General features: G+C 36.6%; 1 protein-coding gene across 1 annotated transcript in view; it reads right to left on the bottom strand.

Moving 5' to 3' along the window:
* Positions 1-11,318, bottom strand: part of LOC127879757 (multiple epidermal growth factor-like domains protein 10) — a 29,337-nt gene extending 18,019 nt beyond the window's left edge. Inside the window, exons 1-8 of the mRNA XM_052426840.1 lie at positions 11,256-11,318; positions 9,794-9,946; positions 9,475-9,631; positions 5,528-5,649; positions 4,533-4,708; positions 4,239-4,323; positions 3,898-4,012; positions 3,361-3,507 (exon numbers count right to left, since the gene is read on the bottom strand). Coding sequence (XP_052282800.1) covers positions 3,361-3,507; positions 3,898-4,012; positions 4,239-4,323; positions 4,533-4,708; positions 5,528-5,649; positions 9,475-9,631; positions 9,794-9,946; positions 11,256-11,318 — 1,018 coding nt within the window. The remainder of the gene's footprint in view (positions 1-3,360; positions 3,508-3,897; positions 4,013-4,238; positions 4,324-4,532; positions 4,709-5,527; positions 5,650-9,474; positions 9,632-9,793; positions 9,947-11,255) is intronic.
* Positions 11,319-12,035: the final 717 nt, after the last annotated feature.

Below are 12,035 nucleotides of genomic sequence, written 5' to 3'. Positions count from 1 at the left end.
GTTTTCAAAATAAATCCAAGTTTCTAGCGATATCTTTTGTCTATTATGTATCTTCCATGAAGGGTTTTCACAGATACATGCAGGATTACTTAATGAATATTCAGAAACATGATTAACCAGAATCCTGATCGACTCCTTTAACTGTGAAGACGTAAACTATTTACTCACCTAGACGATCATTCTTACAACAGCCCGCCGCACCATTTACGACATCAAACGCCAGAACAACCAACACACAATATGTCTGCACTTCCAGAATGATACAAATTTACATGTAAACATATTTCTTTCAGCATGATTTTATCACAAGCAATATTCAAACAGAGCCATACTTCCGTGTCCTAATGGAAAACAATATATTAGAACTTAGCGTCTTTTAACAGATTTAAAGAATTTTCTTTGAGTGGCGGCCGCAATTGTTACCAGTCGATATCAAAGTTGGCCACTGCATATTTGCGACCTGTCACTCCGTTTCAATAATTGAACCAGAATTTAGCAAAGCAAGTACAATTGTTTTAATCTATTTCGATCTGGGAGCGTCCTTTCGATCTCCCCCGAAGACACCAAGTACTGGTTCTATCCAGGCCCAAGACTCATTGAATAGTCAAATTGTGTCGATGCTCCAGAGGAGCCTTGCAATTAATGGGAAGAAGAAGAAGAATAAGAAGAGTTACTAAAGCGATTAAGATATGCGTATCTTGCCTATGCAAATTATATCAGAAAATCTACATAAACGTAAAGTTTGCACACATTTAATTTATACTTATTGTCTGAGTCTCAACGTAAAAAATGTTCTTTTTAACAATTATTATAATGACTTACACTGTAAAAGAGTACTTGATTAAGTCTAGCTTTTTATGTCATAAAGTGAAATATTAAAAGTAAACAATTCTAACCAGATTCATTTTGCTTGGTTTCTTCTTGTTTTCCGCGAAGTAGGTAATAAGTCCAATTCTCTTTTAAAAACGGCTCGAAGAGTTGGAGGCTTATATATCGTTTTTGAAATGTGCAATTATACATGCTGATTTTTTAACTCGGCAACATAATATGCCGTCCAATGACTTTGGGTTCATTTCAGTTCAAGGACTATATTCTTGCTTAAGTTAAACTTATTGTCCATGAACCGTGATAGGGTTAACAAAGGGTCAAAATGGACAAAGCGCGGCCAATTTCACTGTTAGTTGAAATATTAACCATCTAAACATGATGGTATTCACATTGGAAACAAAAGTATTAAAATATGCATAATACAGACAATGTCGTTTTATGAGAACAATACACAATGGCAATATTTTCATGATGTGTTGTTTTTCTTCGATTTTTTAATTGCCTTAAACTGGACATTTTTTTCCACATTTCTCCATTAGAATTCGATTGAAGAAAGTTATTCTATTCAATATATAACCAAGTGTTGACATACTTATTGAAATGCGTGACTGGCTTTACGAATTAAAATGGTAAATGCACAATGTAGTTGGTGTTAAGTTCTTACAGAAATAATTCCAGTGTCCCTAAAAGACCTTGTCTTGGCCAACAATATTCGTATGGTATTTTATTAAAAATACGAAAGCCCATCAGTACCACTGAAAAATAAAAATAATTGCCTATTCTGGCTTTTGGGGATGATTTTCAGAAAGACTGAAATTGTCTTTACAAATACAATAAACTCTGCTGTATCCATAACGTTTTGGTTTGAATTAATGTCTCAAAGAAGCCATCACTTTATATAGTACAAAAGGCGTTATTACCACCTTTTTTTAAGCGTGTGTACGCCTTTGAAATTGGCGTTATTATGCCTTTTTAAGCGTTTGTACGCCTTTTAGTTTGCGTTATTACGTCTTTTTTAGCGTTTGTACGCCTTTTAGTTAGCGTTATAATGCCTTTTTTTAGCGTTTGTACGCCTTTTAGGTTGGCGTTATAGCACCTGTTTTAGCGTTTGTACGCCTTTTAGTTTGGCGATATTACGTCTTTTTTAGCGTAATTACGCCCTTTCTAGCGTTATTACGCCTTTTTTAGCGTTTACATGCCTTTCAGTTCGGCGTTATTAGTTATTACGCCTTTTTTAGCGTTATTACGCGTTTATTAGCGTTATAATGCGATTGTTTGCGTTATAACGTGTTAATTATCATAGTTACGCGTTTATTCGTTAATACGACTTCGAAGAATTTTTTTATTTATTTTCAGTGGTACTAATGGGCTTTCGTATAAAAACTTTTTAATTGAAATTGCGTGTTTGTCCAGAGAGGTACCTTCTCCAACTATGCAGACGACACAAATATATAAACAAATACACCACGGATACAAAGTCTTGGAATCCATGCATACTTTGATGGCTATTAAAATAACATTTCAATTTTGATTTTGAAACATTCTCAGGCAGCTTCCCGGAAGTCCCAAGCACATACTTGTCAGCTTATGAATGGCCAACATATCTAAATAATCTTAATATATTGTCTACATACATGTACAAACATCACTCTGTTCAGCACTGTGTACAAACTGTGTCTGGTTTATGCAGTTCAACATGAAATATACCGCTGAATTATCAAACCGAAGTCAAGTTTCAATGTAACAAATGCAATTAAGGTTTACAAGTGTGTTTAATTGACACAATTTGACAATTGCCATATTGATCTATGTATCGTTAAGCCACTGGTGTGTTTAGAAATGTGTAGTGTGACCCAGTTATCAGAAATAAAGGCTGAATAGCATTATTAGGCATGATCATGTGTCTGACAATATACGTATACGTATGAAACTTCGTTGAGTTACCTATACATTATATTTGTAGTTCGTTGCACAACCAATACATACTCTGTGCAATACCTATACATAAAGCGACATGTAATTTCCTTCGAAACAAAGCATTTAAATGATTAAAATATATGTTAGTTACCTGTTTTGTACTTTAAAATGTTTAATGTACAGTGTATCGAAGTAACATGTAGTTTCATTTAAGTTAAGTTACTGTAATTGGCTATTTTAACAGAATAACTACCTTATGCATTACTTCAAATCAAAATATTTCGATTTTTCAATGTAAAGATTGCAACTGCGCGCATTTGTAATTAGTTTGTTATTGAAAATAAGTACCTACCATTACTGGATGTTCCGTTCTCTAATCCATAAATACAAGAAAAGATGAAAATCGCCTGATTAAGTAGTGTATTGACACAATGTTTTGTAGTAAAACATATACCCGACGTCGTAGACAAACGGACTACGCTTTGAACTCGCCAGCCCCCAGTGATTCAACTGTCTTCAATTGAATTTATAATTTAATTTCGTTTACATTTATTTCATAGTTTACAGCGTTTCATTATTCATTATATATTTGAGGTAATATAAAGCCGTTCTCACCACTTTGGCACGCGGCTCCTGTATAGCCGGAATTACACGTACAGGTTCCGTCCGCAGGACTGCACAATGACGTCGTAGAATCGCACAGGCAGGGAGACGTGCATTTAGCTCCATACATTCCGACTGGACAGCTCTCACGGCATTTAACTACGCAGAAAAATGATAATAGCCGCATCGTACGGACATCGGTCTAATGACAAATGCGATCAGCGTAGCTCCAGATCAGCCTGCACAGTCTGGTCAGAAGCTACACTGTCTGCTGATGAGACCACAAAACCTTGCGTTAATTTATAGAGGACAGGTAGCTCCTGACCAGACGGCGCACTGCAAAGCTGCAATTCTTAATTCGCCATGTCATAAATGATTATTTTACTAAAAATAATCGTGATGCTTAAAATGAGTAAGCGTTGTTTGTTCCTTCTGATAAGATCGGGTTTTAAAAGTATATTTAGACTTATGTTTACAGTTTATGTAAGTGAGTATGTTATTTACACTGGTTTACACTGGTTTTAACTATTCAATTTCAACAAAACCTACCGCCAGTAAACCCCGGTTGGCACATGCACAGTCCCTCATCTGGAGTACATCCGGCGCCATAGGGACCACAGCTGCACTGTTTCGCACATTTGTCCCCATAATAACCAGTCGGACACTGTCGGCAATGTAAAAAATACACAGAGTCCAAAAAAATAGCAAAACAAGCATTAAAAATTGGCAAGAAATGCAGCGATAGTTTTATTGATCATGGTGTAGAGGTTATGATTGGATGCACTATCATCAGTAATATTAAATGGCAGGAAATCGATACACACTAAATTTTAGACAAAACAGTCCATAATACACTATTAAATTTGATCGGAAAAAATGTTAGTGCATACCACGGACAGACAAGTTTCGCCCGTGAATCCCGGTGGACATGAGCATTTCCCGGACACGTTGTCACACACCCCATTGTTCTGGCAACTGAAAGAGCATTTTTATTGAACTTACTTATGGGTCGATTTAAAAAAATCCGCATAAAGTTGTGTAAAATAGAATGAGACCTCGATGTAAAATTTAAAATATTTTTTCTTGTTGTTTTTTATTTTCGCTTCATGTAATTTTTGTATTAAACTTATTTTGTAAATATTTTTGTTAATATAGAAGTGATTCACACTTTAACGCAAACATACTTGCATATTTTAGAACATCCATCGCCGTATGTGTTAGTATGACATGGTCGTCTGCATGTAGGTCCGGTATATCCGGTAATACATGCGCATGCCCCAGTTATGAAGTCACATCCGGGCAGCGAAAATATTCCGCAATCCGGGCATTTGAATTCACAGTTTGGTCCGAAAGTGTTGTTCTGAACATACATACATATTCTCTTTGTGAGATTAATACTATATACAAGAACACAATTATTACTGCGTTTAATTTAAACAACGTCTTACGACACAATGCATTTTTATTATTCATATGAACAGAAATAGCAGTTATGTGATTTTGAATCAAAACTAATTCGGAAAACATTATCAACACATTGAATAATCTTAGTCGTTTTAAAAAGCACGCTTTAAGTCCTAAGTCTTGAGCAATAATGATAATATGGGCCGTGTTCTGTGAAAAAGGGGTTTTATGCATGTGCAAGATTAGCCTGTGCAGTCCGCAGAGGCTAATCAAGGACGACACTTTCCGCTTTTAAGATAATTTTCGTTCTAAGAAAGTCTCTTCTTAGCAAAAATCAAGTTTGGGCGGAAAATGTCGTCCCTAATTAGCCTGTGCAGATTGCGCAGGCTAATCTTATACGACACTTTACGCACATGCATTTAACCCCCTTTTCACAAAGCGCGGCTCATATTAATGTGTGACTAAAAACTATGTTATCATATGTTCGTATTCATATGACTTTCAGCAAAATGTGAAATTTAACTGGTGAATTTAAATGTATGACCGGGATAATAATATCTAGAACGTTGTAAAATCATACAGTCTAATCACACGCGGTCATAGAACATTTAAACTTTTTTGTATACAATTGTTGTTGCATTTATCACTTTGATTTACATTCGATCGTTAACCCGATCAGCAATGTTTCATATACTTTTGAATGAAATGGTCCGAAAAAGTTTCAACACCAATGCAAAATATTTCGTGGTTTGAAAATTACGTGAACGTTACTCACAGTGCACGGCTGGTCGCACCTCAGCCCCGTATATCCGCTTGCGCACATACATTCACCAGTAACGGGATTGCAGCTTCCGAACTGACACGTGCACACACCGAAACAGTCAGAGCCAAACGTCACTGTAGTTTATATGTATATATAAATTTGGCAAGTAAGTTGAGTGCATGTGTATACAAAACACATTTCCTCTTAGATTTGCCACAAAACGATAAATTGACTTTGTGATGAGAGTTAATTAAGCCAGGAGAGCTCCAACCCCGAGTTGTTAAAATACACGTGTTAAAATGACAAATTGTTCTTTGTATCCGATTAACAACGATAAACAGGGTGCAGAATCAACGGGGTTTTCAGGGGTTTACACACGGGCTGGACAGAATGTAATCACGCCGTTAAGAACTTTATTTTTGCAAATATCTCAAGTCATTGAAATACATGTGCATGAATCTATAGCGCATAAAAAAGACAGGTTTTCTTGCGGTTTGTGTCGATATCTTAAGTTATGAGAATAAATCCTTGAATACGTCTGAAATCGGTGACAAAATTTCGTGTTGCGTTACACATAACCGTGTACAATTAATGCAGTAAAAATGGAATTTTTGAACACGAAAACATGCTTAATAAAAAAAGTAATTCTGGTGTATTTCACATTGCCATAAGCAGGATAAAAATCTGTCTTTGATGCACTAGTTGAAATTCATAAGAAAACTTGGGTAAAAAGTTCTTTGAAATAAAGCATCAACTTACCGTTCTGTTAAAGTTAAAAGGTGGAACCCCAAAAAGTCACGTGATCCTGCACCCTGACAAAGCGTACAGATTTAATCACTGCTCGACTCTAATATGGCCAGCTAACTTAAATATGTTACTTTATTGCGAATAAAAGTTCATACTCGCACATTTCTTAGTTAATATGTTGCTTATTGGATATTTTACAGCAGTGAATACTTTTCGTGCGTAGAAATACTGTGTGCAGGTCATGTTAACATTTTCCTTTAATAAGTCTAAATTTGCTTCGTTTTTTTAATGACGTTTCAGTCGCATGGAAAATAAACCAATAATAAGGCAACGTTTTACATTTCGGCATTAGCAAAATATTGTTCATGTCACTACGTTCAGTATTTCTTGTCATGTACCCACAGGTACGCAAACATTATATTGACCATAGTTAATAATACAGTAAAAAACTCTCTATACGACCACCTCGGTATTACGACCAACTCGCTAAGACGACCACCATTTTTCAGTCACGATTTTTTCCTTCTATATTTCAATGGTCGTTAAACTCACTAATCCGACCAACCCGCTAATCCGCTATTACGACCACTTTAATCGGTACCAATGAACGAAATTGCTCTAAATTGACACCCGCCAAACGACCAGTAATGTTCACACCTTACTTGATTTGGTGTTGTGGTTCGATCGGGTTTGTGTACGAAGCCATTGTGACCCAATACACCACAATTCACGACCACGACCACGTTTTTTTTTGCATCGATTTGCGACGCAGTTCTTAGATTTTCGGCCCTTGTTATTCTTTTTAACCCTAGATTCTTGATTGACAATTAGCTATTATTATCGAGTCTTTGATGGGTAAATTGGTTATTGTATTGTACACACTTTAAAGATTAAATACGGCGAATAATATAACAGTTAGGATAATTGAATAAGATGGTTTTGTTCGTGATGGATATAAAAACTGACCTGTATACCATATCGTTATTCAAAATGGGTAAGCGAAAACGGAAAGAGTTGTGTTTAAAAGAAAAGATTGATTTGATCAACGCGAGTGATGTGGAATCTCAACTGCAGTTGGCCGCTTTATTCGGCAGTGGAAAGACTTAGGTGTGTTAATTTATATTTTTTCTGTCTCGTCAAAATCGGCTCCGTGCTGTCATTTGATAGTTGGACACGAATCCGCTTAATGAGATGTTTTGGATACGCATTTGTTTTTTTTAAAAAAAAAAAACGAACATTGCTGAAGATGAAATATCTTTGAAAAATATATACGGCGTTGATTGTGGTCGGTGTTGATGAACTGTGAAAGTTAAAGCTTTGAGATCAAACATAGCGAATGCCGCTTTTTTGCGCAGGTCTTAGCTGCATCACACGCAAATCAATTACGGGATGTTGCGCCAGATTTCGTGGCTTACCGGGTTTATTAGATATTATTGCTCAGATATCTATATTTACAGAGTAACAAAACACATGAAAAATGAAAATAAATGAAAGCATATAGTTCAGCCGGCAACACACAAATCATCCGTACTTATTTGAAATATTTATACGCGCGTTCTTCGAAAAGACCTGTTTTAGTGATTTGTCGGACATTGTTATTGGATTCGATTATTAATAGTATCGTGAATCATCGCGCTCATGCTTTATAAATTGGTCTATATGGTGGAATATTTCTAATTAAATTAATCAAAACTGGCACTTATCATTCGTATGTTGAAAACACATGAAGAATCTATGATTGACTTACCATAATAATATCGCCGAATATCTTCATTTATTATCTTTCTTATCAAAATAAACTTCAAGTTCACATAGTTAACGCGATAGCGTTTATATAACCATTTAAAGCTTGATACATTTACATATTTAACGTAGTTCTTCTTGAATGCTCTGAGCTTTTATGAGTACATACGTACAGCTCTTCTTGATTAGACCAAATTCAATGTAAAAAAATAATTTCTCACATATGCCTATAAAATCGATTTCAATAAACCTAATACATCGGGACAAACACAATACATTTACCTGTTATTATCGACATCAGTTGGGGAGTCATTTGTGGAAAAAACTTAAAACTAAAACTTTACACAAAAACCGTTATCAAACCGAAAGCCGAAGTTTTGAATTAACAATTCGATCTATCTTACGTAGGTTCCAGAGAAAGTTTGTGTATTACGATTGGTTAATTAGACATGAAATCTTTATCGCAGAGGATTCCGGAGAAAGTCGATAGCGTGCATGTGTATTTTCAAATTCGGAACACTCGGCGTTTTCCATGGCAAAAACTCACACATTTTCATGAACCGTTGACGTGTTTGAAACTTTGGATTAATATCATTACTATGCGAGCACACCATATGACGTAAGTTGTTTTAATTTGCGCATACGTGATATATATATGATCTTTTAGTGTTTATTCATGCCAGAAAATAGTTTATGTTGCTAAAATTACCGATTAAAGTGCCGCCGGAATCTGGGCGGCACGTTTCTATGAAATATCGTGTTACCAGTTGCAACTCCCAGCGACCCGGAGGGTCAATAAATGGGAGTTGGATTATTGCAACTAATGTTAAACGGTCAATTTCGAAAGCGATTCAAAAAATCGTCAAAGCGTATATCAGGTTATTGATCAACAATACTTATGTGATCTTAAATATTCGAGTGCACCGAATGTAATATCGTTGTTATTACTTAATATGAGAACACAGACTTTAAGGACAAACGCTCTGGCGCATAAAATCTTCTAAATATAAAGGGGCACACACAAACTGTATTGATGTCGAGAGTTGAGAGTGAAACTGCTCTATCCCTCAAGCCTTATCATAAGAGATAAATTTGTTTCATGCTGAACACGCAGTTAACGTTGTTGCTAACCGCACTGTAGTATTCCTTTTCACACACTATACTTCCCCAAAATATAACGTCGATTGAATAACATATTTATGTAAATATGAAATTTGTTTGTAGATTGCACGTTTTCTACTTCGAAAAGTTGCAGGCCTATAGGCGGAAAATTTTATATTCAAATTGATTGGCCGCTTACAAAGACAGCTAGGGTGAAAAACTGGGTTAAATAGCTATGCCGAAAAAAATATGGAAAAGGAGTCAATGAAATAATTGAGGAAAAAAACACATTACGTGGCCTGTCTAGGATTAAGGATTTTAGCTCACAATACCGCGATATTCTGTTAATTTAATCAGAAGATATTTACATGGCGGACAGTGTGTATCACACTTTGCACCTTCCCAGCCCGAACTGCACGTGCAGGACTTGTTGTCCTCGCAGAGGCCATTGAGACACCCGCACGTCGACAGACATTTTGTGGTTCTTCCGGCAGAATTTGCGGGACACTTGCATGGCGTCCCGTTCTGTAAGAAATAGCCATCATATCGAAAAATACGTTCATAAGATTCATTTTGTAAATGTTAACCGTGTTTGAATAATATCTAAACAACACTTAGGATGAAATCATCTCACAATTCATGCAGTTAAAATGTGAAAATACTTCACGACAAAATATGCTTGTGTACCTGACAATTACATGATCCGTCGACAAAATGACAAGAAACCCCGCACTGCGCGGGACAGCGCGACTGACACAGGTTACCATAGAAACCGGACGGACACGTCTGTGAGCAATCATTTCCGGTAAACCCAGGTGCGCATTCGCAGGTCCCATCAACCTACGAGGAGTGTATGTATTGTTTTAATTAGTTAAAGTTGAAAACAAAATTAAGCGAAGTAAAATATTGATCCCTATTTATTTGCGCCTAAATGTTATTAATCTGCTAGAAACCCATATTATGTAGGTCTGGTTATTAGAATACAAACATACATGAACATTTACAATTGATATTCTCTTACATGCTTGTACATAGACGGCGATATTGTCATTTCTAAACCATGATAGTTAAAACACACATGAGGATACATTATTACTATAATTCTGAAAGCATCTAGATTACAAAAATGGTATCCTATTCAAAAAGACGAAATCTTGTATATGTTTACCGGGTTGCACGTAGCCCCGTTTCTGCACGTGCAAGTCTGCGAACAGTTGTATCCATATAAACCGGTTAAGCATGGGACATGGCACTTGCTCCCATAGAAACCATTTTTACACGTGCACCCACCCGTGCTTACGTTGATCGAGGCGGTGTTGGTTGGAGCGCAATTGGATGTAAACTGACAGCTTTGCCCAAACCTAAATGCATGCTTAAATATGAAACCTGTTATTAACATACAGTCGAAAAAAGTGCATTTCTGGAGTCATTGTGGCAACAAGATTTAATTCATTGTATATACTGCATGTAGTTTGTATTTGGTGACACATGATAAAACATGCAGACAAATAGTGTTATGATTGTTCATATTGGTACTTCGTTAAGGAGTGTCGGTAGAAGGAAAAAGACGGCGATGCGGTAAACGAGGAAACTATATATCGGGACATGGTTTAAACCCATTTATTTTAATTTGCATAGAATGCCTAAGGCTTATTTGAAACGCTCTCGAGACCGTTTCATGGGGCTTGAACCAGTAATTGGTGTCTTTGGGGGATATCGAAGGAACGCTCCCAGTGGGGACCGGACCCGTGACATCCCGGTCGTTAGGAGGACACCATATCCACAACGCAACCTAACTTCTTAGTTAAGGAGTGTCGGTAGCCGGAAAGGACGATGATGCGTCAACAGAGAAAACGTTTTGGGACTTATTCGGACTGACCACGTGTTACTTGTGGCATGAAAGAGCCCCGATCTCTAGTGCCTACATAATGGTCATTCAACAACGCGTGATTTGTTTGTTGTTGTTGTTGTTTTAAGGAGACAAAAATGCTCCCATGGCCAACCCGTCAACGCACATTAATGCCGATGATCTTTATTCAGTAGAACAAAAATGACAACGTACGATCGAGACTGTGCTGGGCAGCTCAGTTCGCAGAATTGACCCACATAGCCGGGTCCGCAGTTGCAGAAACAGGATACAGGATCACACCCGAAACCTTGCTGACAGGAGCAGGTCGTCAGACAATCCTGCCCACATTGGCCTATTGGGCATTGCTGGAACATGGGTTTGCGCAAATGTACGAACAGCACTTAAAAAACAACATCAAATACCAGGGGGGCATGCGTATACGGTACCTTACCGGGTTTAAGTGAGGTTAGTTGGAACTTACTTCCAAGATGGCGTCGTTTTTGTTTTTTCCGTGAAGGAGTATCGGATATATGCCCCCCGGTAAGCAACTTCGTACTTATATTTATTTTGAAATGAATACACCCCTTCGGCTCTACAGTGTTTGTGCTTCTATCTGTTTTTTTGTTTCAAGAGCGTAGACGTTTGGATAAACAAGTTATTGAATGAAAACATTCCACAATATGTTATTTTCTCTTGTAATACACAGTATTGACGCACGTGTACAGTAAAATATAAATAAAGATTATTTCATTGTCCCGAGTCACGTGAAAAAATAATTAAATATATTATAACTTAACATTGATCCTCTCGAATGCATATACATGTATCTGGTATTAAACGTTACATTCCGACATGGTCAAAGGAGTAAATACCTCGTATTTAAGGTGTTCAAAATGAGCTTTAATACAATAACTGTGTAATAATTAATTTTTTTATTTTTTTTATTTTTTTGTGTGCAAAATTTTATTTTTTCCGAAGAATATTACATACATATGTAGACAATACAGTACATACATACAAAGCTTTTCAGATAGTATTGTACAGCTACTTGATGGGTACATACATATTACTGGCGTACAT

Source organism: Dreissena polymorpha, chromosome 1, assembly GCF_020536995.1.
Source record: "Dreissena polymorpha isolate Duluth1 chromosome 1, UMN_Dpol_1.0, whole genome shotgun sequence".
Taxonomy (NCBI): domain Eukaryota; kingdom Metazoa; phylum Mollusca; class Bivalvia; order Myida; family Dreissenidae; genus Dreissena; species Dreissena polymorpha.
Note: the sequence above shows the minus strand (reverse complement) of the source record. Positions and strands in the feature narration are given on the sequence as shown.